This window comes from Siphateles boraxobius, unplaced genomic scaffold (assembly GCF_051911475.1).
Source record: "Siphateles boraxobius isolate OS27281-9 unplaced genomic scaffold, OSU_SipBor_1 65, whole genome shotgun sequence".
Lineage (NCBI taxonomy): Eukaryota > Metazoa > Chordata > Actinopteri > Cypriniformes > Leuciscidae > Siphateles > Siphateles boraxobius.
Window position 1 is genome coordinate 16,791,513 of NW_027509192.1, and position 27,936 is coordinate 16,819,448.

The window sequence follows — 27,936 nt, forward strand, 5'->3', positions numbered from 1 at the left end:
ACAAAGAACTATTTTCAGAGTCTGAAAATTATAATACAAGCATGAATTCTGAAAAACACTTCATATTTCATGTCCCTAACAGCAATATTCCTATATTTGCAGTGGTTGAGCAATAGTGGGTGTATAGTGAAGCTCGCCTTAGCAAAGATGAGGAATGCGTTTTTTAAAAATCAAGCTTGTGCTGTTTCAGCTTCAGTGATGGCTGTGTTAAGCTTCCATGTCATGCGTGACACTTCTAATTTAAGGTGGGAGAAGCTTACCGAAAAACACTAAATGTGACTTAAGCTTTGAAAGTGACAGACACTTCAGCACAAGATTTGCAGAAGTGGTGAAATTTCCCCAAATCCTGACTGAAATACATTTGAGCTTCTTTTCACTGCTGACATATTTGGATCATGCAGCTTAGTAATAAGTGAGAGAAGGAAGAAGAAAAAACATAAGCTTGCTTCACGCAGAAAACTGACTACTTTGAGGGTTTCTACAGACTCATCACTTTGAGAAACAAACTTTGCTGTGACAGTCGCTATTCACCAAAAGTAATAATTATAGGTATGAGGAAGTGTGCAAAGAAGAAATTGAAAAGAAGTCTGTATTTTTGGGGTGTAAAAACTTTCTGTAGTGTTTTCTTAAGGTTTGTTCTGCATATGGCGGTTAACAATCATGCCTTTGGCAACTAGAGCTCCTTTGTGAATTATGACATTATTTGATTGACAGCAGGAGATTCCTGTCAGACCAGTGCATAGACACTGCGGAAACACTTAGCATTACATTAGGGGTGGGAAATATGGCAAAGATATCATATCACGATTTTTTCACAATTCTTTTTCATGTTGGTTTTACTATTTTGCAAGTGCCTGAGCATTACAGTCAGATTAATGTCCCTATTTTAAAAACAAAGCCTTAGGGAACAAAATATAAAAGAATGGCTGACAAAGGCCAAAGTGGCAAAGATAAAAATATTTGTCATTATTTTCTTTGTTATTAAAAATTAAGAACAAAGATACACATTTAACATACACGACTTAATATACAAATGAAATAAACAGACATTTTAGTCGTCCACGATCAAATATCGTGATATCGCACATCCCTACATGACATCATCCTTGACTCTTTCCCTCAGAAGTTTGCAGATAAGGATTTGAGTAACATACTCAACTTAAAAATAAATCAATTCAACAATTATAATGTACATAAAATTGTGTTTTATTATTGGTTTAAATAAAGCTAACTTCAACATCTATTTAAAAAAAAAAAAAACTTTCAATGAATCTTATTAATAATAGAGTGCAGCATTGTGACATATTTTTCTTGGCCAACCAAGTTCGCATCACCATGGTTCCTCTAAAAACCTAATAGGATTTTTCCATTGGCTTTTGGATTATTGCAGAAAATAAACTCTGTGACCAACAAATGTTTATGATTCCTATACTTTTTGTTCATCATGATGATCTTCACAAATGAACACAACATTAATGAAGCCTAAATACAATCACCATAAGTTAAAGTTAGGAACGAATTACACCATTTTCACATAACTCTCTTTCAGTCTTTATTTAAAAAAAAAAAAAAAAATCCCTGAAAGTTTGAGTTAGAACGGTTTGCAAGAGTGGAATTTTAAACACAAAGAGGTTGTGAAAGTGAACTAGTGAGTAGATGAGTTCTTCTGTTTGGCTGTTTAATGTCCCAGAAAACCTCTGTAGTCCCATTTAGCCACTTGTTAGCAACTGCCTTTTTCAAGACACGTAACAGATTTAAAACATCACAATAGCGGCATGGCGCATTACTGATGTATTTGATGGCGTAGAATATCTGAAAATATCTTAAGCTTGTGTTCACCACAGACCTTATTTCAGGTATTTAACCAAAAAACAATTAAAAACGATGGAACAAGAAGTGCTAAAATGCTAACTCCGGGTTGCTAATTTTCCAAGTTTTGTCCGACAAAAATGCAGATCACTATAATCACTACAAATAAAATGACCAGTATGCATTGATTAAAGCATAACAACTGTAAAATAAAATAAAAACAACACCGGTAATGGAGGGATTTAGGTGAGTATATTTTGTTGGTGCCTACGCCAAGGAATAACGCAAATGAAAACTCAATTTGAAAACAATGAATGTTTTTAACTAGCCAACTACATGGTGCAAAATGAGTACTCGACAACTCGAGTGTGTGCATTCCTTAAATGATGACATAACAAAAAAATCTGTCAGCACACAACATTAATCATCAAGGCCTCTGATTCATTTGCACTGAAAAAAAAAACACACAGACAAGACAGAGCTGAAAGGGAAATTAAAAGAGAGAGAGAGAGAGAGAGAGAGGGGGAGAGAGAGAGAGAGAGAGAGAGAGAGAGAAAGAGAGAGAGAGAGCGAGAGAGAGAGAGAGAGAGAGAGAGAGAGAGAGAGAGAGAGAGAGAGAGAGAGAGAGAGAGAACGTGTAAAGTAAATGTGTGGGAATGACGGCATAACGCAGGAGTGTGTTTGAGAATCTGTGATGTAAGAATCGCCATCTGCTGGTATAAACCAGAAGCCTCTCCTGCAGATCAGACCTCAGTTTCCCAGCGTGAGTCTCAGTAAAGCTGATGTTCTGTACCTGTGAGCAGAGACACCCTGTGGAAGGAGCCGTCCAGCTTGCTCAGGAGGATGTGGACGAAGCTGTCTTTGGAAAGCTGACCAGCGTCTTTCGTGCCCTGATCGTACACCACCACCTCCTGTCTGCGGGCCAGGTCCACCTTGAGTGCACAAACACACAGGAACATATCAGTTAGAAGTCGTAGGTAGAAGCTGCAATGCAAACGGCCATCTGACTATTTTCACCATATAAGGCTGCCATGATGGCATTATAGCAAATGTAACATGCAAAAAAGCTAAAAAAATAATAATATTAATGACACATATAATTGATATAATCAGATACAAAAATCATGTATAAAATGAATATTCTGAAAATGATTGTTTACATAAACATGTATTAATACTGTATTAACATATACATACATACATAAAATTAGACAATGATGAATACTATATGTAATTAGAAAATTAATAATATATTAGACAATATTAACTACTTACAATATTTGATATTTATTATTTATAATTTTTACAAGAATCTGTTCTTGTACAATTCTGAATACATATTATAAAACACACACATACATACATGCATACATTACACACACACACACACACAAACACACACACACACACACACACACACACACACACACACACACACACACACACACACACACACACACACATATAGTTAAACATAAATTATGGTTATTATGAATAACTATATCGTTAACTATAAGTAACATTTATGTTAATAAAGCTGAAATAAAATAAAACCTAAATACTAGTTGAAAACCTTAAATTTAACGAAAATAAAAAATGTTGCCTTGGCAATAAACTGAAATAAGTTTAAATTGAAGCACTACAATAATTAAATGGAAATAAAAATAAATTAAACCTAAATAGCAATATTAAAAACAAATAAAACACAAATATTGTTTCCTTGTTCTGTTGACTATATATATTTATATATATATATATATATATATATATATATGATCATTTCTATAATTAATAATATATTAGACAATATTAATTATTTACAACAATTATTACTTTTTAGAATATTTACTGTAGAGCATTTAAACAGTATATTACAATAATATATTGTATAAATGATATATTATAAATAATATATATTTACATATATATATTATATATTGATAAGGATGTTGGGTTGTGGAACTGACAATATCATAATGCAATATATTATATATCAATTATTACATTAAAAGAGTAATACTAATATGTTTGTTTGTATGAGCAATATACTATAAATATTAATACATCAGACAATATATTGTGGAACTGACACAAGGGGGAGACAGCATTTTGGCCAGATGTGCATGTTTATTGGCTAATTAATCAATCCGTCCGATAAATCGCTCAATCACTGTGCTATGACATTTTTATGAAAGGCCCCAGCTTTTTAATGTGCATTAATGTGGAACAGACAAACATGCAAGAATCAAGAGCAAAGGTGTGGTATCATTCTATTCATGCTCCAAATGACACGCATTTCGCACAAAAAGTGTCAGCTGCGAGGCTTCAGCGCGTGCACTAGTGCGTTATACCTGAATGAGAGTGCATGCACTTTTGTGATGCGCTTATGTGTGTGTTTGCGATGCTGCAGGAGTGTGAAGCTTTGTGTGGCTGCACGCGAGCCCGGCTGTCTCAATGTTGTCAGGCAGTTTTTGATCACATGACCATCAGCCAGAGCCGCTGCAGAATGACTCACTACAGTACTGGAGCACTACTGGAGAAAACAGAAAGAGAGGAGGGCAGGCGGAACGAGGCCAGTGACAGAGGAAGAAGATGAAGAAAGATGGAGGAGCAAAAAAGAGGGTGATGAGAAGAGGAAAGTCATGCAGGAAGTGAAAACACCAACAATATAGACGATTAATAGGAATGCATATATGAGTGTGTAGCAAAAACTGCTTTGGTTATATTGGTCACCACTCCATTGTGATTTCCAGTCACAAAAAAAAAGAAAAAGCAATTAAATAAGGCAAGTATGACTACGGAATATGAAGAATTTTCTACGTTTTCTATCCATTTGCAATAAACAGGGAATGAAGCTTTCAAGCCCGCCAGAATATCACAATGTGGCCCATAAGACTTTGTAAGAAATTTACATTGCTATTCACTGAAAATCTTGAAAATCAAGATTAATCTCAATTCAACTGTTCAAGCACTACTTTTTTTTAGAAGGACAGAAATTAATGTGGTAACTGGCAACCTGTGGTGGCGAAATACTATTGGGTAAATTAAAAGCGTGCGATATCGCACAGCCCTAAACAATAACAGACATTCCGTTTCAAATAAAAATAACTGGCTCTATCATTGTTTTTCAGAGAAACGATTCTGTGAACTCAGTCTCAGCATGTTCCCTAAATATCTGCAAGCATGGTATGGTATTTTTATGCTTTAGTACAATCAAAAACTTACATACGGCACCTTGATGTCGACTAGTCGCTGATCATGGCCTATAGAGGGCGCAACAGGATAAGAATCTTTGAAGTCCACTTTTACGCTCCATTTCCAAACAGTTAAAATGACAAATAAATGCATAGTCTGAGTGTGCTCCACAAGATTTAAACAGTTTTAAACAGCTTATTGTACACGCAAGTTAATCGCCGTTCTAAACTAATGAGCTGCTGCCTATTACGCACACAGATGAAGACAGTAGCTCCACACATAGGATCGCACACACACAGAAAAAGTGCAGCAGTGAAGAACTGTATTGTTAACACTGTTCTGTGATCTATCAATAAAATAGCTTAGAAATGGAAAAATTCTAGCATATATTTCTTAGAAACTAAAACCCACAGCTTCACTATTAGTAGAGTAGCTCTCTTAATGCTTTACTGTGCTAAATATCCTTATGTGCTTCTTTATTTGTATGGCTTATGACACAGCGCTGCCCACAAAGCAACACGCGTTTGAGTCCCGGCTCAAGGTTCTGGCTTATTTGTTCATTAATGACGTCATCAGCGACTAGTCGATGTCGGCTCACATACATCACATAAATGTCGACTTAAAAAAATCTGAAGTCGTCTAACCCCTAGTCACTTGTCTGACTTGTGAATGAATCATTGTTTGAGTCGGGTCTTCACACCAAGAACGATACACTATAGAGATAACTATAACAATAACTAGCATTCACACCAATGGACGATAATGTTCTGTTTATTAAAAGTGCGCACTGCAGTTTTTTCGTCTTCTGCTTTAAAGATGCAGCAGGGAGTTTTGAGAAAATGTTGTCTTAGCCTGAAAATTTGAACAAGCACAACTTACAGGTCCAATCCCCTTGCTCTCTGCTACGCTACAGCCCTCCTTCCAAAGCTCCTCCCCCACAGCGGAGCCTGCCGTGAACGCGCAGGCTAAGCAGGACCACCGATGACAGCGGATTATAAACAGTTTTGGAACATTCACTAATAGGGACGAAACATCAACAATATGCTTTACATTGACTATGGCCTGTCCATACTTTGACTACAAACTTGGTCCTCAAATCATTATGTATTTTGCAATACATGTAACTTTATAACGTTGCACTCTTTCTATAATTATAAATAGCTACTAAGATAACGTTAAAGGATTAGTTCACTTTAAAAAAAACTTTTGCTGATAATTTACTCACCCCATGTCATCCAAGATGTCCATGTCTTTCTTTCTTCAGTCGAAAAGAAATTAAGGTTTTTGATGAAAATATTCCAGGCTTTTTCTCCATATAATGGACTTCAATAGGACACAAACGTTTCAAGGACCAAATGACAGTTTCAGCGCAGCTTCAAATGGCTTTAAACGATACCAGACGATTAATAAGGGTCTTATCTAGCGAAATGATCGGTCATTTCAAAAATAAATAAAAAACTTTAAGTTTTATAAGCACAAATGCTCGCCTTGCTCTGTTCTGTGATGCAGGTTCGTGATCCTGTTCGAACTCGTTCATCAAAATGAACAAATCTTTTTTTGAGTCATTTCGTTCGTTGAATGAACGAAATGACTCGAAAAAAGATTTGTTCATTTGGATGAACGAGTTCGTACAGGAGAGTCACGAATGACGGTACGCGCTCGCGCTGTGCAAGAGAGGGGTGATCAGCGCGTACACGAGCGTGATTGACACTGCTAAGACATTCCTCCTGGCTCTGATTGGTTGTTTCTGACCGGGAGCGGTGTATTTCTGCAAATGGCAGTAGGACCACAGGGAGGAGCCAGAGGAGCTTGATTTTTTCACAGATTATCTGTCTCATATTCTACTGTCAAGACATAATGACAGTTTTAACAATATTTGTTTACAAAAGTTACCTACTGGAGCTTTACATGCTCAAGCTCTTTAAAGTCTGTTGAATTTTTATCATTAATTAGCTGGGAAATTTTTTTTTTTGTGATTGTCACGATGTGGGTTTGTGTTCTGTCATGTTCTATGGTTCCCTGTCTTGTCTATTAGTTATCCCAGGTGTTTCTGATTTCCCACGCCCCCTTGTTATCTTGTCTAGCTCGTTTGTCCCTGATTATTTAAGCCCGGTGTTTCAGCCTTGTCTTTGTGAGTTCTTATTTAATGTTTTACTGTTAAACGCTCGTGTGGGTTTTTCCTGTTCCAGAGTCCAGTATCCAGTCTGTATAGTTTGTAGAATCTGTTAATAAAAAGCGTGTGCGTCATTTGGATCCTGCCACATCTCTGCTTCAACCGCACCATGTTACAGTGATAGTGATTCCAATGACAACATTTTTCTGATTCTTTATCGTTAAAATTGTGGTGTGGACTAGACTTCCTATTCTTACCAAATTACAACAGTTACTAAAACTTGATATTTATCATCCATCAGTTAAAGCTCCAGTAGGTAGCTTTTGTAAACAAATATTTGTTAAAACTGTCATTATGTCCTGAAAGTATAATATGAGACAGATAATCTGTGAAAAAAATCAAGCTCCTCTGGCTCCTCCCTGTGGTCCTATTGCCATTTGCAGAAATACACCGCTCCCGGTCAGAAACAACCAATCAGAGCCAGGAGGAATGTCTTAGCAGTGTCAATCACGCTCGTGTACGCGCTGATCACCCCTCTCTTGCACAGCGCGAGCGCGTACCGTCGATCGTGACTCTCCTTTCGAACTCGTTCATCCAAATGAACGAATCTTTTTTCAAGTCATTTCGTTCATTCAACGAACGAAATGACTCGAAAAAAGATTTGTTCATTTTGAACGAGTCTTTTTCGGAGTCATTTCGTTCATTCAACGAACGAAATGACTCAAAAAAAGATTTGTTCATTTTGATGAACGAGTTCGAACAGGATCACGAACCTGCATCACAGAACAGAGCAAGGCGAGCATTTGTGCTTATAAAACTTAAAGTTTTTTATTTATTTTTGAAATGACCGATCGTTTCACTAGATAAGACCCTCATTAATCGTCTGGTATCGTTTAAAGCCATTTGAAGCTGCGCTGAAACTGTCATTTGGTCCTTGAAACGTTTGTGTCCTATCGAAGTCCATTATATGGAGAAAAAGCCTGGAATGTTTTCATCAAAAACCTTCATTTCTTTTCGACTGAAGAAAGAAAGACATGGTCATCTTGGATGACATGGGGGTGAGTAAATTATCAGCAAAAGTTTTTTTAAAAAGTGAACTAATCCTTTAACGTTATCTTAGTAGCTATTTATAATTATAGAAAGAGTGCAACCTTATAAAGTTACATGTATTGCAAAATACATAATGATTCGAGGACCAAGTTTGTAGTCAAAGTATGGGCAGGCCATATTCAATGTAAAGCATATTGTTGATGTTTCGTCCCTATTAGTGAATGTTCCATAACTGTTTATAATCCGCCGTCATCGGTGGTCCTGCTTACTAGTCTGCGCGTTCACGGCAGGCTCCGCTGTGGAGGGAGGGCTGTAGCTCAGCAGAGAGCAAGGGGGTTGGACCTGTAAGTTGTGCTTCTTCAAATTTTCAGGCTAAGTCAACATTTTCTCAAAACTCCCTACTGCAGCTTTAAATAAACATCAGTTGTCCAGTTCATAAAAAGAAAACACCATCTTTGTCTTTGAATAAAAGGTCAAATCATCCTTAACCTTAGCCTTTATTATAAACAGCACTGACCTGATTTTAAAAGTTGACCACAATAATGGACTTCAGTCAGTTGTCATATTTAAATGAAAATTAGTTTTGGACTTCACAGCACAATATATTGATCATTTAATTCAAATCCATAGCACAACTAGTGAACCTCGCAAATGCAAAGTGTGTCTAAAAGCAAGTAAGAAGGTGAGAAGTTGTATGTGAAAGAAAACGAAAGTCGGCGTGTGTACACCACAACACCGTCAACTTGGCAATGTGCCTAAAAGGTGATGTCACCTGCCGAAGGTCGGACTCGGTGGAAGAGTACCAAGCGTTCCCTGCCAGCCCAACTCGGCTGACTGAGAAAGTTAAATAATAGCACCATAGTCCTGGTTTTAAAATATGTTTACACCTATCGTGCTTCATTTACCTTGACCGATTACGCAAGTGAAGCTTAGCTGTTAGATAAGGTATTAAACTGAGCTATTGATTGACAGGGGATAGTGAGAAACTAGTCCTGAGCCCCCGTCCTCTTCGTCCTGCCCGTCTCCCACAGGCCCCCTCCGCTTCGGTACAAGGTGTTCCACCTTAATTGGATGAAAGCTAAATCCAGACATGACATCATCACCTGGGGATTATGGTCTTTTAGAAGCATGGCCTCCCGTGAAGGCTTGCTGATGCCTGGGTCACCTATAGGGCAAACATGAATGCTGCCACATTTACACATATGACTTTGTTGTCAACTGTTTTTTTTACTTATATAGGTCCTTCTGTTCAACATCAAAATGACAGGCATATTATTAATTTACAAAGTGATGTCCAGTTTTCTCTGAAATTAAAAGTTTGTTTTTATTTCTAAAAATCAAATTTTGTGTAAAATTCTAGGTAAAAACATCACACAGGCCGACAGAGAAAGATTTTACAGCTCATATTTCACACAGGAAAAGTAAGGTCAACTCAAGTGCACTGATATTTATTGCAGTGTGCTGAATATTTAAATTATGAAATGCCATGTATAATGTATATTTTTTAGGCAATACATAACATATACTGTCTAATGTATAATATCTATTATTTTAATTATTAATTATTTTGGAAAATATATGTATAATGTGTACTGTATAATGTATAACATTATGTTTTATTTATTAATGATTTAAAAAATGTACTGTATAATATCTATTATTTTATTTAAGAAAATGAATATATAATATACAGTATAATGTATAGTATTTATTATTTTATGCATTTATTATTTGTATGTGACGTTTCACTCAGATAATATTAATAAGATGAAATTGGAACTGTAATATTTAAGAAAAAAAAACATGGTAGCACTTTATTTTACAGTCCTGTTCCCCATGTACATACTATGTACTTATTATAGTAACAACTGGGAAATAACTAGGTACTAACCCTGATGCTACCCTTAAACCTAACATTAACCCATGTTTAGCCAGTCCTTTCTTAGATTAGTACACATACTGTAAAATAAAGTGCAACCAAAAATATAGTTTATTCAGGTATTCCACACATACAGAAATTGACAAAATGCAAATAGTATACAGTGCATATTGCATACTGAAGGAATATAAAAAATATTATGGTAATATGCTATTCCGAAAATAGCCAGAGACACCTCGAAAATCCCGTCAGCCAGTGCTGTGGGGTTGTAATTAGGTACCCACTTATTACTAAACCAAGCAATAGAGAGGTTCAGTAATAGTTAGGTGTCACCCACAAAGACGAGCATGTCAAATAGCTACATTTTCCAAGAACCACAGGATGTTCCCAAGGTCACTGCAGAGATCTGTAACATATTCAGATCGGTTGCATGCTGTGACATCAGCAGAATTTAAAAAATGGCACGTTCGGTTATTTATATCACCTATCGGGGGCCTGTGTGGATATATCTTGAAACCATTGACCCGTGCCATTCAGCTCTCTGGCTCATTTATTATAATTTAACTTGTTGACAAGTATGTCCTCTGTCCTTTTACACGTTCAGTGGATCAGGACATAGTCAACAATGTTGGCAGTCAATTTTCACGTGAAAATGTATGTTTAGGAAGCTACAGTATAGGAAGCTACTTACTGCTTTTAAGTATGTTAATGGGATTTCAGATGTTGCATATATTTTAGCATACATATCGCTCAAGTCAAGTCACATTTAAGCATTTAGCTTTTTATACAACACAGAATGATTCAAAGCAGCTTTACATTAATAAACAGGAAAATAACATTGTTAATGTTGTAAAATTAATCAATTTCGCAGTAAAGCAGCTCTTTAGAGTTTATTCAGTGTTATTTCAAATCAGTTCATAATTGTGTCAATGCAAAAGTTCATCAATTATGAAGCAGGTTCAATTCAGCTATAAGCTGCTCTATAGAAGGCATTAGTGTAATTATTCCACTCAGGTCAGTTCAATGTCGATTCCATTCAGTTCAATAAGTGTCGACGATGCAAAGTTATAGTGTCTTTATTTATCCAGCTCAATTACACTGAAGGAGGAATCCATGCATCCTTGGTGCCAGAATCTCATTGAGACTTGGGAGTGGGCACATTTGTTTTAGCCATTAACCTGGTGGTGAGTTTTGCTTGGAAAAACATCATTGATGTTTTCGTTAGAAAATATAAAAATGTATTAGTGTCTACATGTGACATGTTGAAAAGGTACTACAAAGAGTACAAGATAAAGGTATGATAATAGCCTTCCTTTCTTAGGCCATTGTTCAATCCGTACATCTTTCAGATCTGTCTATTCGGCTGTCTTCGCTCTGGGCGACCACATAGCCATCTGTCAGTACCAGCTCAATGGAACATTCAGCAGCACAGATTACCATAAGCCAAGACTGTTTGTGGCTGCAAAGGAAGACCTGTTTCTGTACCATTGCACTCTATCTTCTACACTTAACACTGACCCATTTACAATGCAGGCCAGGCAATTGGCGCATATGGTGCCTTCCGCTGATGTAATCTGAAATGGGCCGAACACAGAGCCATGGGGGACCTCGGGCATTATCTCAATGTGGATGTGTGCTACCCATCCATTTATACCCTCTTTCACTTCCTTCCTTTATTCGCGCTCACAATGGACCACACTGGTGGCCTTTGGTTGCGGTGATGTCGTTACTTTCAGCTCACACATTGATGCCACAACTTCTGGCAATGGCAGCTGTCCAAAGCAGTGGGGGGGGATGTAGGGGGTAGGGTTTTGTCTTGATCCATCGCTAGTCGCATAGACGATTTGCACGTGCTCAGCTAGCGCTCTGTCAGTGGCCACACTAAAGATTATGATGTCATGCTCATCCAATAACAAAGAGTTTCCTGAATTCGTCCCCCATCCCACCTCCCCCACTTACACCCAGATAGCTCTAGCTTTATCCAGGACTTGCATTAATCACAAGTGTTATCCTCTTTACTGAGGGAGATAATAAAAGCCACACAGCCTCTAGGCTCGGCAGTGGAAAGAAATAGGGAATGCAGCGAAAGAGTGACCCAAGAAAACAGTGCCACTCTGTTAAGTTCAGATGGAACTGGTTTTGGCCAGAAAATCTGAATCAAAGTGCCTATTTTTTTTTTTTTGGGAAACAAATAGCACACAAAGGCCCAGAGCTGACATGCTCAGCGCCAGCACCATACTAAAACATATTAAACATATTTTGAAGTACCCAAAATATCAAGGGATGCCGAATAGTTAAATCATACCATGACATAATCTAAATAATCTATATAAATTAAATGTAGTTTAAAATGCATTTGCCAAATTCGTAGAAACAGACCTTTTGTATTCATGTTGATTTCATATGGTTATGAAAAAACAGGACTCTAAAAATGTCAAAAATAACAAAATATTTACTCGCACCTTGAAATCTTAACCATTATTTTCAAAAACGTTTTTAAATATATTTTTCAAGGCATCTAATTTCCTGTTGTATGTTTTCTGCATGATTCTTTGTTCAAATATTGTTGTTGTTGCTTTTTAAGAAATAATAATAGAGGACTATGCCAAGCTACTTAATAAAGTTTTCTTTTCAACAATTTAATAATTTAATAACGTTTTTTTTTCTTCATTATTATATCAGGACACTTGTATCGCCCTGAAATGTTTTGACAGTTTTTGCCACCCAAAAAAATAAATCCATCCATCCATCCATCCATCCATCCATCCATCCGTCCATCTATCCCAGCATCTTCAGCTACAGGCAGGGGACACACTGGACGGATGGCCAGTCCATCACAGGGGCTAACACACCGATATTCACACTCTCATTTACACCTACAGACAGTTTAGTGTCTTCATTCCACCCAAAAAATATCAAAATGAATTGAAATTCCGAAATGAAAAACATGGTTATCATAGAAGAGGTGTATTCAAGTCATTGTAAGTGTGAACTCTGTAAATTAATAGATGGGACAAAAAACTTGTATCTAAAAAAACAGTTGAAATGGGTTACAAAGAGCTTGCAAACCTTCTAATTGCAAGCCAAACCGGAAAAGCACGAGTTGGACTGCATGAATGACAGGTCGGTCACTCATTCTTGAATCTGAATATGAGGAACTGACAAAATTGATTTCATGAACCAACAATCAGAAAGGCAAGCTGTATCTATGCCCTCAAAAAAAAGGTTGTTGTGTCATGGTGGCTTTGAGACCATGATTTTGCTTTCAGTGTTCATCATTGGTGTGACATAAAATTGCACTGCATTCCCTATGCGGCATACATTTTCCGGAAAGCGAAGTGTGCAATAAAGGCGGATCAGTTTTCGCCACTGACCTCATCAGTAATGGCATTAAGTTTTACGTGACATCTGTCGGTGGTTGGATTTCCCCCTAAGAGTTCTGTCAGTTTCACAGAGTGCCTAAAAATATAAAGACTTGGCATGCCAGTCAGGCGGGAAAAATGATGTCATATTCGATGTAGAAGTCAGGAAAAACCCAAGTCTCCAATTTCAGATCCTCTGATAACCAATAAACTACTGGTCCTCCAAATTTAGAAATGAGCAATCTGGGTAGATCAAGGGTATTTGCTCACCAGAAAACAACAAAACCCCTGATTTGTGTTCTCAAAAATTTTCTTCGACTTCATACTGACTGTTGACTACTACACCTAATTACAAAATCATATTACATAGGGAAGTGTCAAATACTATATGTGCATATGAATTTGCCTGCAGATGTTGCAAGTTGGCGCCAAAAGCAGGGACTCTTTAATGGGTGTTCACAAGTAAACATTAGTTCATCATAATATTGTGAAGCGACATGGTTGTGAAGTCCACAAAAAACGAACAGCATTGTAAACTGAACCCTTCAAAGCCTCGCAGGTGTCCACGTACAGACATCAACCACCTTTAGGATGCCACTGATAGTTCCCCAATTCCTTGATTACGTAAACTACCCACACATTCTCCCAAACACACACTTGATACCTTGACCTTTCCGTTGGGTTGGAGGAGCTCAGTAACTGACACCTTGTCCTGCTGAAGCCTCCTCTTGACCAGTTTGGAACAGCAGACATTGACGGCACCGTACACATGCGAGGCATTGTACTCCGAGAAAGTCCGACTGTCAATGACCAGCAATCGCCCGGCTCCACGCTGGAGCAGCCCCGCCAGGCGCTTGATATCCATGACGCTGCGACGACCCTTTTCCCCCGCCATGGAGGTACCCAGAAGCCCTCTCTGGATGAAGGTTGCTCACGACGACAACCAAGGCAGAGGCGGTGGATCAGTGATAGTAAAATCACTGACACGGGTCACAAAGAGACATCAAGGTGCGCATGGTGTCTGAGGAAAAACAAAAGCACCAGTTATTTTATTATTTTATTTCAGACCGCACATCGCAAACAATCATAACTGGGCAAGGTGCATCTCATTTCGTTTTTTTCGTCACATAGTTTTTTAATAGGATTGTTGTTCCTTGTAAGGAAAAACTACACGGGACAAAAACAAGTTTGTTCCTGCTTGTTCTTCTTTTCAGCATATGAGCAAACATTACTGTAAGAGCAAACATTTGTGAAAATAATGATTGATGATGTACAGAAAATTTGATTTACATTTTACTTGACGGTTACACCACATGTAACTTTTGCAGTCATTCAATTGAAACATTTCTTGTAAATGGTGTCAGAGTTCTGTTATCCCTTTACAATAATGTCACATAAGTTAACATTAGTTAATGCTGAGTTCACCCAAAAATTCTGTCAGTATTTACTCACCCTCATGTTGTTCCAACCCCGTAAGACCTTCGTTCATCTTCGGAACACGAATTAAGATATTTTTGATGAAATCTGAGATCTGGAAAGCTCCATAGGCTTCTTCAGGGATTGAAACTTGCCAGCCCCGAAAAGTTATTAAAGATATCGTTAAAATAGTCCAAGTGACTACAGTGGCTCAATCTTAAATTTATCAAATGACGAGAATACTTTTTGTGCGCAAAACAAACAAAAATAACGACTTTATTTCAACTATTCATTTCCTTCTCTGTGGGCCTCTAGTCAGTTAAACTAGTGTAATTGGGTAGAGCTCCATCACACGTAGGCTCACTTTTGGCCGACGCTGGTCATGTGTGTGATGCGTGTGACGTACAACAACAGAAGCTTACGCTATTATACTAGTGAACTGACTCGAGGCCCACAGAGAAGGAAATGAATAGTTGAAATAAAGTCGTTATTTTTGTTGTTTTTTTGCGCACAAAAAGTATTCTCGTCACTTGATAAACTTAAGATTGAGCCACTGTAGTCACTTGGACTATTTTAACGATGTCTTTAATAACTTTTCGGGGAACAAGTTTCAATCCCTTAAGCCTATGGACTAGTATGGAGGAGTGATCCAGCTCTCAGATTCCATCAAAAATATCTTAATTCGTGTTCCGAAGATGAACGAAGGTCTTACGGGGTTGGAACAACATGAGGGTGAGTAATTACTGACAGAATTAAAATTTTTGGGTGAACTATCCCTTTAACTAATGCTAACAAATGAAACCTTATTGTAAAGTGTTACTTAAGTTTTTAAGAACAACATGAATCTAACATCAATACAAAGTACAGTTCTTTAATCTCTAAAATTGCTATTTTTTTAAACAATTTTTCCTTGCATTTATCATAGACGCTGATATTTGTCACTGTCCGGGTGACGCTGTAATGTCACCCAAAAATAAAAATTCGGTCATTAATTACTCACCCTCGTTTTGTTCCAAACCCGTAAGACTTTAGTTCATTTTTGGAACACGAAATGAAGATATATTTAATTTAGGCTTTTTTTCACATAAACATTGATCAGCGAACACAAACAGAAGCTCAACCGAACCTGCTTGACGCTTGACAACAAACGTCTTGGGGAAGCTTAAACGTGCCACGTAACACGAGAATGATCCTCATTGGTTCATGCTGAAGCTCAAACGTGGCTGCGTAACATGAGAATGAAACTCATTGGTTCTTGCTGCTGAAGCTCAAACATGCTGCATAACACGAGAATGAACCTCATTGGTTCTTGCTGAAGCTCAAACGTTAATATCTTCCATTTGTGTTCCGAAGATGAAAGGAAGTCTTACGGGTTTGGAACGACATGAGGGTGAGTTAATGATGATAAAATTTTTATTTTTGGGTGAACTATCTCTTTAAATCTGTCAGACTGCAATTCATAAAGTATGCACTGCATTCTTAGCATTGCTATAATTGCATTTTTATTAGCGCCGCTATAAAATGCATAAGAGTAAACTAATGGAAATTTCTAGATTAACTAGACTTAACTAGATTCTACAGTCAGAAGCTTGCTTGGCTAATTAATTTAATTAAATTACATGTTAATAGCTAGCAGCCTGAATAAGAAGAATTATGGATTAATATTCCGGATTAATGGCACAAACGTTTAAAGCTAAATTTATCGCTTCCTCGGTTATTGAGGTTTGCTACCACCACAGTAGTGCATAAACACACTTTAAGTCTGCACGTACAGCGCACTTGCAATTCATTGGCCAAGCATTCACGTCTGCATTTGCGTATGTTTCTGGCCTTAACGACACTAATGAAACAGGAACCACCTGCGTTAGGGCAAACTAAGCTCTGGGAGTATGAAAGCCAGCTGCAGCCCAAACAACATCTGCTGTTACACTAAAATCTTCAATAAATTCATCAAGTACCCCCTCTCATTTATTGCCAGTGATCATAACAACCAATTCTTAACTGCACATAGATCCCAAATGCTTAAGTATGAAGTACAGAGAGAGTTACTTCAAAAGTATTGTAACACACCTGCTATGCTAATTATAGAGTAGAATAGTTCATTTACCATATCTTTACCATAGCCAAAAAGCCTGTTTATATACTATTATCTATTAAAACTACTGTTTATTTACATTTTAATGTCATTTTAGCATGAAAGGCTGTATTCTTCGAAAAAATAAAATAATAAAATATTATACATTATATAGGCCTAGTTAAATTCTTAAAATGACAATAGCAACTATTTACAATCCTTAGGTTTAGTATTGGATAGAAAGGTGATGCTATTGTTAAATTGTAAGAACTGTATATTTAGGTAATGCTTTTAAAATACTGTTTATTAAACCATTGTAGATACATTTAAGCATTCATTTGTAAATCTTATCTTTTAGTTTGTGACTATAATGTTCCAAATAAAAAGAATGTGATAAATATCCTTCATTTTAAGATATTTAATTCACTGTATTATACAAAAACAGTCATTACTACATTGGTATTTAACATTTAAAACATGTTTTATCAAACTGTGAGCAACGTAACTATATTATGTTAAAGTTATCAAAGTTTAACTGTATTTTGTGCAATCCTATGATTACCATCGAACTTATGCGTCCATAATGAAGCTGTGGGCTCATACAATTATGTTTTCATTTCACAGTATAAGTATTTTATGAATGGCAATACTGATTCTAGCTCAGCAGATCTTTATCGGAAATATGCGATACATTACATACTGACCGTGTTTATATTACAGCCAGAGAGGATGTGACGTTAGGAAACTGAACCAATACAGATTATGTAACAAGACTGGAAAAATGTGCCATTTATAGCCACGGCTGCAAGGATCATATAGTCTTTTCAGTAATCCTGTTATTGCAGAGGCACATTTAGACTAAATATTCCACTTGGCAGACTGAAAACAGTTTTATATGTTCAATGTACGTGCATCTGTGTTGGAGGAAGGCATCTGTGAGGGAGGGAGAGGAATTGTTTATGACTGTGTATGAGTGGGGTGATGTGTTGATCAGGCCTGAAAGAGCAGGAACCGCTTGAGTATGCAATGACCTTCTGAATGCTTCAATCTCCAAACCTCTCAATCCAATCTCTCACTCGTTTACATTATGCAGAGCAAAAGACTAAACCGAGCGCCAGTCGAGGATGAGGGAAGTATTCGTTTGCAGCAGCAACACTGCAGTGGGTTCATGTAATCGTATGAATAGAAAGCCATAACTACATTACAGTAAATCATACAGCCTAGTTTAGCTGAGAAAAATGGTTGTGTTCGCAACCCATTCAGTCCAACACTTTACCATGATTACCATAGTTACTATTATGTGACTGTTTCATTCTAAAAGGAAAGTTGACCTAAAATATTCTGTCATCATTTATTTTCCATCTACCATTTTATGAGGATTTTTGGATTTCGACAAAAAAATGCAGGGCGGAAATACCGAGAAGTGCATTCTAAAAATATGCCTTTCAAAAAATGTACACGCTCAATTGAGGTAGATATTTTTTTTAATCTGATAAGAACAATAGAAACACATTTACAGAATAAATCCTTCAATAAGCAAAAAAAAAAAACTCATGTGCCTCAACAGAGGATGTGATTGGATAAGTCAAGTCACCTTTATTTATATAGCGCTTTTAAAATACAGATTGTTTCAAAGCAGATTTACAGAGATAACAGGAAAATAATGTTATAATAATATTGTTGAATATAATATTAAATGTCCCCAACTAAGCAAGCCAAAAGCCAATGGCAACAAAGGTGAAGAAAGGTGAAGAAATGCGAAAAAGGCAACAGTGCCTCTGAACGCATGATAACATGAGAGTTGACGCTGGGCGGTATGAGGAAATATAGTTCCCACTGTATAAAATGTCTATCGTGAGAGACAAGAGAATAAATTTCTGTACTCATTCTAACTGCATGTTAAATAAACCTATTGTACCTGCAAAAACATTAATTTGTTTAATTCATATTTTTTATATTCCTATTGTATGAAATTTGCTTATTTTTTTTATTTTTTTTAATAACAGGAATAAGATAAAATAACACAAAATAACTATATCGTTTATCATATTATGAAATAATAATTTGGTCATATCGCCTACCCCTTATTACAGCATTTATTGATTTCCGTGGCCCAAATTATTTATGATTTGCATAAAAAAGAGCCACAGAAGATTCCCCCATTGAATCAACTTCCATTTTTCTAACATATATTTTGCGCTCATTTTCCAGGAAGTGAGCCATTCTGTTCTCCTTAACACATGGAATGGAAACGCTGCTTTATTCGCAAATGTTGTATGTGATATTCCAATTTTGTCCATAATTTAAATTCACAACTTTGGATGTAAATCTAGCTAGTCTGTATGACTTTCATCTGAGAACACAAAAAGATGTTTCAACTGTACATATAATGTAAGTCAAAGGGATCCAATGTTATTTCAAAATATCTTCTTTTATGTTTCAGTCATGCAGGTTTGGTCTGTAAAATTATGATTTTACAGAAGTAACAGTAACTGTAATTGGAACCTATGATTAACATTGTTAAAAAAGCACAAACACATACAAATATCATAGTAGATGATCAAAGTCCAACATAACATGAAATATTCTCAAACTAAATATATTTGGAGTCGTATTCCTCCAAACGTCTACTCTACACAACACCCGTCATAAAAAAAAATCATGGTGTTGGCTGTCACCCTCCTCCACTGGCTTACTAATGGAAGGTTAACCACACCAAAAGTGAAAGTGGAAAGAGGAAACCTTTCTCCTCAAACCGGACAAACATGCCACTCTATGACAAATTCTGCTGCTTTAGAATTGGTGCCTTCGGCAGACCGAAGACTTACATATAATCAGTTTCCTAGAAAAAACCCTTCTCACTGAACGCAGCAGAGCCTTGTGCATTAGCACGTTAGTGAGCAACTACGCAGAGATAGCACACAGAACGAAGACAACCAAGGCTCTGGTTAAGGTTAAGGTTAAGGTTAAGCAGATGATCAGGATAAGCTCTCCTCTAACTGACTGGAAGCAGGGTTATTCAAGGTTTGGATATTTAACTAGCTTTTTATTTAATACGTTTATTTTATGGTAAGTTTTAATGGTTCAAAAATATGTTTTACTCCATTTGTATTTTTGTTTTGTTTTTTATTTAATTGTATTTTTGTTCCATTTTCCTATAATGGCTCGAACAACCCTTAAAGGGTTAGTTTACCCAAAAATTAAAGTTCTATTATCATTTATAATAAGTTATATTATCTGCAGAATACAAAAGAAGATATTTTGAAGAACATTGGAACCAAACAGCATTGGTGCCCATTGACTTCGATTGTAAAGGGAAAAAACACTGAAACATTTCTCAGAATATCTTTTTTAGTGTTCCACAGAAGAAATAAAGTTATACAGGTTTGGAATAACATTGGGGTAAGAAACTGATGACATTTTTGGGTGAATTATTTCTTTAATAATAACAATCTGGTCTGTTGTTTTGCATGATGATCAGACAGTCGCATCTTGTCTAAATGGTTGGTTCTTTTGACAGAATACACCAATAGTCTAAAGTCAGGCTTAAAGCTGGGGTAGGCAATTTCGGAGAGACTAGCAATAGCAAGCTAGCTTTGATCCCACCCTCTCTTCTAAGCGCTGTCCTGAGGCTTCCTACACTGTAAAGTAAACACAGAAACGAACAATGACGCTGATTTTACCATATCAATCCGAGTGTGAGTCCGATGATGAAACACTGGAAGAACTAGTTATTCACTATATAAGGACGACTCGAGCAGGACGTTTCTCAGTGATACGCTACTCAGTTTGAGGAACATTATGAGATGTTGCAACTGTAATTCCTCAGCATCAGCATAAACAAGTGCATGTCCATCAACAAACCGATTATTTTACTTGTACATATTTATTTACCAAGTATTGTTTTCTAATTTATTGCGGTGAACATGTGGAAACTGTATCAACAACAGTGCATACATTAGCCGAGGTCTATAGCGTGAATGACTGATGAAACATAAACGTTGGTAGAACAAATCATTGCTCTATGCTTAATCTTTCCTCAAAGTAGTGAGAACGACAGACAATCTGCATTAATAGAAACAGTTTTAGGTAATAGTGGCCCACAACTGATCAGCAGAAGTATTTCAGTAAGACAGTAATAATGTGAGTTAACCAGTTAGCAGGAGTCCAACACAATATAAAACTCAAAACTAAGTATTTTGAACACCATCTTTCAAGAGCAAACGGTTTGTGAATCCTACATTGAACTCCGAGATTTGAGAAGCAGTCGAAAATAAAGGGTACACAGCAAAGGATTAGGATTACACTGCTGTGGTACTGTGGTAAAGATGCATTTTAACCACTGATTTTCCACATGCTCGTCCTTGAGCAGTGAAAAAACACTGGCTTTACCTTCACATTGCATAGAGCACAGCGTCTTTTCAACATGATGCTATCCAGTATCCACAGGAATCAGCTGCAGTGTTTGAGGTTCAAGTTTTCCCTGGTGTCTGCGCCTGTAATAAGTGGGCGGGCAATATGCTAATGTTTCGTCTTGACGTCACAACGAAACGGCTTATGACTCGTTTGAAAAACGATTCATTTAATTGACTCAGAGTCGAGTGCATTCACAGTGCTCTGTGAATGACATCTGTCTAACTCTGCATTTGTCTCATGAATCGCGCTGATGACGTGTGATGTCTGCATGAGCATGTGTGTGAAGGTTTGCAATAGGTTGACAGGCAGGTAGGACATCCTATCATTGAATTTGGACCGAATGCAATGATTGGACGAACATTTTTTGGTTCTCAGACTTTCACATAAGATATATGTATCTATCTTAAAATGCTATCAGGATTAGAAGAGAGTTTCAAAAAGTGTTTATGAAAAACACTTCCTACGCTACCTTTAAGAGATTAATTAAATCAGTTATTCCAACATTGATTGAAAATACGAAAACTCAAAAAATGACCAAAAATCTATGAAGACTTTATCCAATTTTCTGTTTGTACTTTAATAAAACAAAATTATATTTTGTGTTTGTGTGCAAATGTTTTGGTTTTTATTTTACTTAAAACTAAATGAAAAAATATAAAGAAACGTACATGACTATTTTTATCCAGTTTTATTAAAGGGATAGTTCATCCAAAAATGAAAATTCTGTCAGTATTTACTCACCCTCATGTTGTTCCAACCCCGTAAGACCTTCGTTCATCTTCGGAACACGAATTTAGATATTTTTGATGAAATCTGAGAGCTGGATCACTCCTCCATACTAGTTCTTAAGGGATTGAACTTCCCGGCCTCGAAAAGTTATTAAAGACATCGTTATAATAGTCCAAATGACTACAGTGGCTCAATCTTTAGTTTATCAAGCGACGAGAATACTTTTTTGTGCACAAAAACAAGCATAAATAACGACTTTATTTCAACTATTCATTTCCTTCTCTGTGGGCCTCTAGTCAGTTAAACTAGTGTAATTGGGTAGAGCTCCGTCACACGTAGGCTCACTATTGGCCGACACTGGTCATGTGTGTGATGCGTGTGACGTACAACAACAGAAGCTTATGCTGTTAAACTAGTAACCTGACTCGAGGCCCACAGAGAAGGAAATGGGAAGTTCAATCCCTGAAGAAGCCTATGGACTAGTATGGAGGAATGATCCAGCTCTCAGATTTCATCAAAAATATCTTAATTCGTGTTCCGAAAATGAACGAAGGTCTTACGGGGTTGGAACAACATGAGGGTGAGTAATTACTGACAGAATTTTCATTTTTGGGTGAACTAACCCTTTAAGTTTTTATTGTATTTTATCACGCATTTATAGTTTTCGTTTTTGTTCGCTTCCAAACATTTTGTTTTTATTTTACTGAAATAAATGAATGTTTGTCATTTAATGAATCAAAAACACTATTAAGGAAAAACAAATGAAAAAAAAATTTTTTAACCACATTTATAGTTTATTTAGTTGTCATTTTACTTAACAAAAATAAAAATAAAAAATAATATGAAAAATTAAGTAAAAACAAAGAATTATGAAAATGTCTTGAGTTTTTATTTGTATTTTAGTGCACATTTACAGTTTGTTTAATTTTTGTTCAGATGCAAAAACAAATGTTTTAGCCTAATGCTTGTTTTCATCTTTGTAGTAGTTTTTGTTAACAATAATAACCTTGAATATAAGCTGCTTCAAACTTTCACACTTTATCTTTCTATCTATTTCTCACTCTTCCCCTGCTGCTGCATTGAGGCAGGGTGATGCTGCAACGTTCAGATATCTGCAGCGCCTTGCAGAATTCAGGAGGGAGAGACTGAAGCACACACAGACTCTCATACACACATTTCTGTTTATATTGTATATATTATGTATATATTAAATAAAGGACTTTTTGCTATATAGGAAACAAAAGAAGAAAAACAAGCTTTCCAGCAGAATGTTTAAGAACATAAACAAACGCACACACACAATCTCTATTTCACTTCGCACTTCCAGTGTTTCTCTCTAAACAGTTGCAAGTCAAATAATCATCCCTCAGTTTCATAATGAAACGGCTCGTTTCACATCATGTCCACATAAACAAACCCAGTGCGGTACGAGAGCGACGCTGCCAGAGGACCAGCCTCACGCAACCAGCATCCCAACATGGACGCCTTGTTTTGATCACAATCCCAGTCACCATAAGTAGGCATAACCTGCATATTCTCACCAGAACACAAACACATGCAGGATTCCAGACACGCAATAATCCACCAGAGACTGAAACCTCCTTACCACCCTTCTGTCTCTTTATTCGCTCCACAGGAAGGATGTACAGCCACACCTTGGAGAAAAGAAACCCTCACTGTAACCTCTCCTGCAATCGGACGGTCGATAGCATGACAACAGCCCCCCCGCGGCCCGCAGGATGAGAGGAAGAAGTGATGGCACGTCAGAGAATAACAAGGCTGACGCTGCATGTGTCTAATGGCGTTCCTTCGGCTTGACAACTCCAGTTGCAAGGTTGAGGTGGGGGGTGGGGGGGGTGGAGGCTGTGCACTGCAGTTTGACACAGTGTATGTCGAAATGAGAAGGTGTGTGTATTCTCTCGAGACCACCGACTGAGCATTACCTTGCACTGTTCACTGTAAAAAATGATTGTTGGTTTAACTTAAAAAAGTAAGTTACCTGGTTGCCTTATTGAAATAAAAAAATTGAGTTAATACAATGAATGAGATTGGTTTAATGAATAAAAACTCAAAATACCACATTACTATCTAATTTGATTTGACAAAAGAAAAAAAGTTGCGATAACAAATTAAGATTTTTTTTTTAACAGTACACCTGTCTTGTATTTTCAAAGACGACGAAGGTGTAACATGCTATTTTTATTTTAGTTGCAATGTTGTAGCATGTATCCATATTTTCATCTTCAGGCCAAATTTTTTTAATTTTCTTTTGTCCCCACCAAGGCTGCATTTATTTGATAAAAAATACAGTAAAACAGTAATAGGTAACACTTTACAATAAGGTTCGATTAGTTAACTAATATTAACTAACAATGAGAAATACATTTCTTACAGTATGTATTAATCTCTGTTAATTATATAATAAAGATACAGCTGTTCATTGTTAGTTCATGTTGACTAATATAACTAATTTTAACGATTGTAACCTTATTGTAAAGTGTTACCCAGTAATACTGTGAAATATTGTTACGGTTTTCTATTTGAATATATTTTAAAATGTGAAAATGTATTTCTTTTCACCATTATTACCACAGTTTTCAGTTTCACCTGATCGTTCACAAACCATTCTTATTATAATGATTTGGTGCTTCATTTTTATCAATTATTATTGGTACTCAAATAATAATAATGGTTCTTATTATTATAAATGTTTTTGCTGCTTGGTATTGTTGTGGAAACTGTGATACTTTATTCAGGATTCTTGAATAATATGAATTTAATGCATTCTTGCTAAATCTTCCACAAAAATATTAAGCTAAAACTGTTTTCAACACAGATAATAAAAAATAAGAACAATAATAAATGTTTCTTGAGCAGCAAACCAGCATATTAGAATGATTTTCTTGTGACACTGAAGATTGGAGTAATGATGCTGAATATTCAGCTTTGCATCACAGGAATAAATTAGGTTTTAAAAATAGATTCAAATACAAAACCGTTATTTTGCACTGTAATAATATTTCACTGATTTACTCTATTTTTGATCAAATAAAAACAGCCTTGGTGAGCAGAAGAGACTTTTTCAAAAACACACACAAAAAAATCGTAAGTATTCCAAACTGTGTACCAGTATTAATTTACTTAATCAAAAACACCGGCATAAACAACAGTGGTGCAAAGTGCTGATGTGGAGACAGTGAGACTACACAGTTGCCATGGCAACGGAATATAAAAACGGAAAAGGGAAAAAAGTTGTCTGGGCATGCGGAGAGGTTGCGGAGGCTGTCGCCTCACATCCCAAAGCAAGAAACACACCAAACATCTGTTCTATTGATTTGCAGGGATTTGACACTACTTCCGAGTAGCATGTCGGGAAACTACAAAAAAGAAATCTATTTTTTACTTCTTCTTTTTTTATAGCTGAAATGGCCCATGACAGCAAAACAAAGAGAAGTGCATCTCTATTTACAGTGACAAGCGATTGCTTTATAATGATAGACTGCACCTGAACAACAGAGAACAAACATATCACAGAAAGCAAAATATCTTAATCCGGGTTATTCATTAACTATATGGATGACATCACTTGTTTGGACTCTGTGCCATGCGCCCGTTGATATAGACCATTGTTCTGTCTGAGCCTGCATGCATTTGTTAATCATTGTTGCAGTGATATCATCTGTTGTGATGAACTGGATTTGATAACATGAGCCAATCTGCCTTTTACATTATGGCGCAAGAGCTTTTTAGCTTGATAGCATTTTAAATCACACAAATATATGGCAGCGTTTCAAATCAATGCATCAATTATGTCCTTATATACCTTAAAGAAAGACAACATTCACAAAGTTTTTCTTCTGAGACAAATTATAACCATGTGCGCTCACTCCAAAATCATAATCACTGTAATAATAAAACACAGAGCAAGATCTAAACCATGCAGCCCTGAGAATAACACACGATCTATCTATCTGAGCATTGTTAGAACATTTGTGCTATATTTATGTAATAATAAAGCTAATTTATAGACTAGAGAACTTAAACATTATAATAACATAATAAAAGCATATTACTAAAGTTAATAATAAATTATCAAAATTAATAATGCCTTATTTTTTATACAAGACGTTAAATTTTATATATATAATGTCAATATCTATGATTAATCATTCAATGGCAATATTGATTAATAATATAAAAAGAATAAAAATTATTTATTTTATTTTTCATATCAATTCATGATAAAAAATGTATTACTATTTATAATCATTCAAACTAAATAATATTACATTGTATATAGGTTATAATAGAAGTTATATATAACAAAGTTAATATGTACTTTTTTATTTCAATTAAATAAATAAAAACAATTATACATATAAAATAAGTATGATTTATTGTTATTGTATTATTACTCAATAGGTTGATCAAACCTTTCAGTTGATCAAAATAATTATAATTAAATTCTTATTATAGTGTTGTATTACTAATAACAACAGCATATCATTATTGATATTGTTAATAAATTAACGATCAAAATGAATAATATCATAGTTTATCTACATTCTATCAATCTATCTATCTATATGGACATTATGGAAATGCTTCATGTAAATTAAATGTATTATAAACCTGATGTTGTACATACAGAGGACACAAAGCTCTCAGACTGCAATGGAGACATGCATGACAAACCTCACTCAAATCAGAAAACAAACATTCAATATAATCTGTCATTACTCCGCATGAGATGACGATGACCATTATACAATACCTTATTCAACACTAAATGATGGCCGATTGATGATACATTTTGATGACCACTGTCTGGTTTAACATGAGACACATAGTTGCCCTCATTCAGACGACACACTAGTGGTCGATACACGCAAGTACGTCCATCCCCCAAAAAACAGCCTCTCTTCGACTATCATCAAAATAAAGCCATATGCCTAAATGTGAGGTCTCACATATCAATACGCCCCTTTCATAGCCTGCACTCACCTCCGTTTGCCCTGGTCCCGAGTGTTTCAGCTGCTCTCCATGTAGGGCACTGCGCTCCGATGGGAAGCCATTCGCCAGCAGACGTCACTAGTGTATACTAACCATGAGTCTGTACTGCTGTCTGTCACACACATGCGAATAACAAAACCATTAAAACCTTTTCATTCTTCTACAGCGCAACTGGGCCAGCTAGTGACGCCGTAACAAAAAAAGAGAGATAAGCGATAGTAGACATTAGCCAGCCAGGAAAACAGAAGGTGCACTTAGGCACTATAAATGAACTAAGGATGAGGTCATGGTTCAGGAGGGAAAAAAATGCCGTTGACGTCACCTCCAGCCAATGGGAGCGCGTGGCCCTGGAGGTTCGCTGACGTCAGCGCGCTGATCCGCAGATTAAAGGGACACTGAGGTTTTAAAGAGCGAGCGTGTTAGGGTTAGTGCGCACTTTGTAGGTCACTCGCTGGACATGAGATAAACCCGATAGGCTACTGAATATTTACAGCTGTTTTGTTTCTTTGAACGAGAATAAACTACCAACAAATGCACATAAGAAAGTGAACTTTTAGTGTAATACTATTAGCATTATGCTAATAAAATACTAGTGTAGGCTAATACTTAAAAGTGGGTCAAATGGGCATACATTTAATGGCAATGTTAAAGGGATAGTTCACCCAAAAATGAAAATGTTGTCATCATTTACTCAACGTTTGTTCCAAACCTGTATGAGTGTTTGTTTGTTTTTTTCTTCTTATGGTGAAAACAAAGGAAGACTTCCATTGTACTTTGTTTTTCTACTATGGAAGTCAATGGTTACCATCAAATGTCTGGTTATCGACATTCTTCAAAATATCTTCTTTTGTGTTCGACAGAAGAAATAAACTCATACAGG

At 36.3% G+C, this 27,936-nt stretch overlaps 1 protein-coding gene across 4 annotated transcripts in view; it reads right to left on the reverse strand.

Annotated features, from left to right (window-relative positions):
• The window catches only part of dusp8a (dual specificity phosphatase 8a), a 53,378-nt gene extending 26,025 nt beyond the window's left edge, over positions 1–27,353 (reverse strand). Inside the window, exons 1-3 of one of the 4 annotated variants that reach the window (XM_077211344.1) lie at positions 27,048–27,353; positions 14,073–14,429; positions 2,603–2,741 (exon numbers count right to left, since the gene is read on the reverse strand). In XM_077211344.1, the coding sequence (XP_077067459.1) occupies positions 2,603–2,741; positions 14,073–14,303 (370 nt within the window). In that variant the 5' untranslated portion in view covers positions 14,304–14,429; positions 27,048–27,353. Of the gene's footprint in view, positions 1–2,602; positions 2,742–14,065; positions 14,430–23,649; positions 23,757–27,047 lie in introns of those variants that run through there. The other 3 variants (XM_077211346.1, XM_077211345.1, XM_077211347.1) reach the window with 3 other exon arrangements.
• Positions 27,354–27,936: the final 583 nt, after the last annotated feature.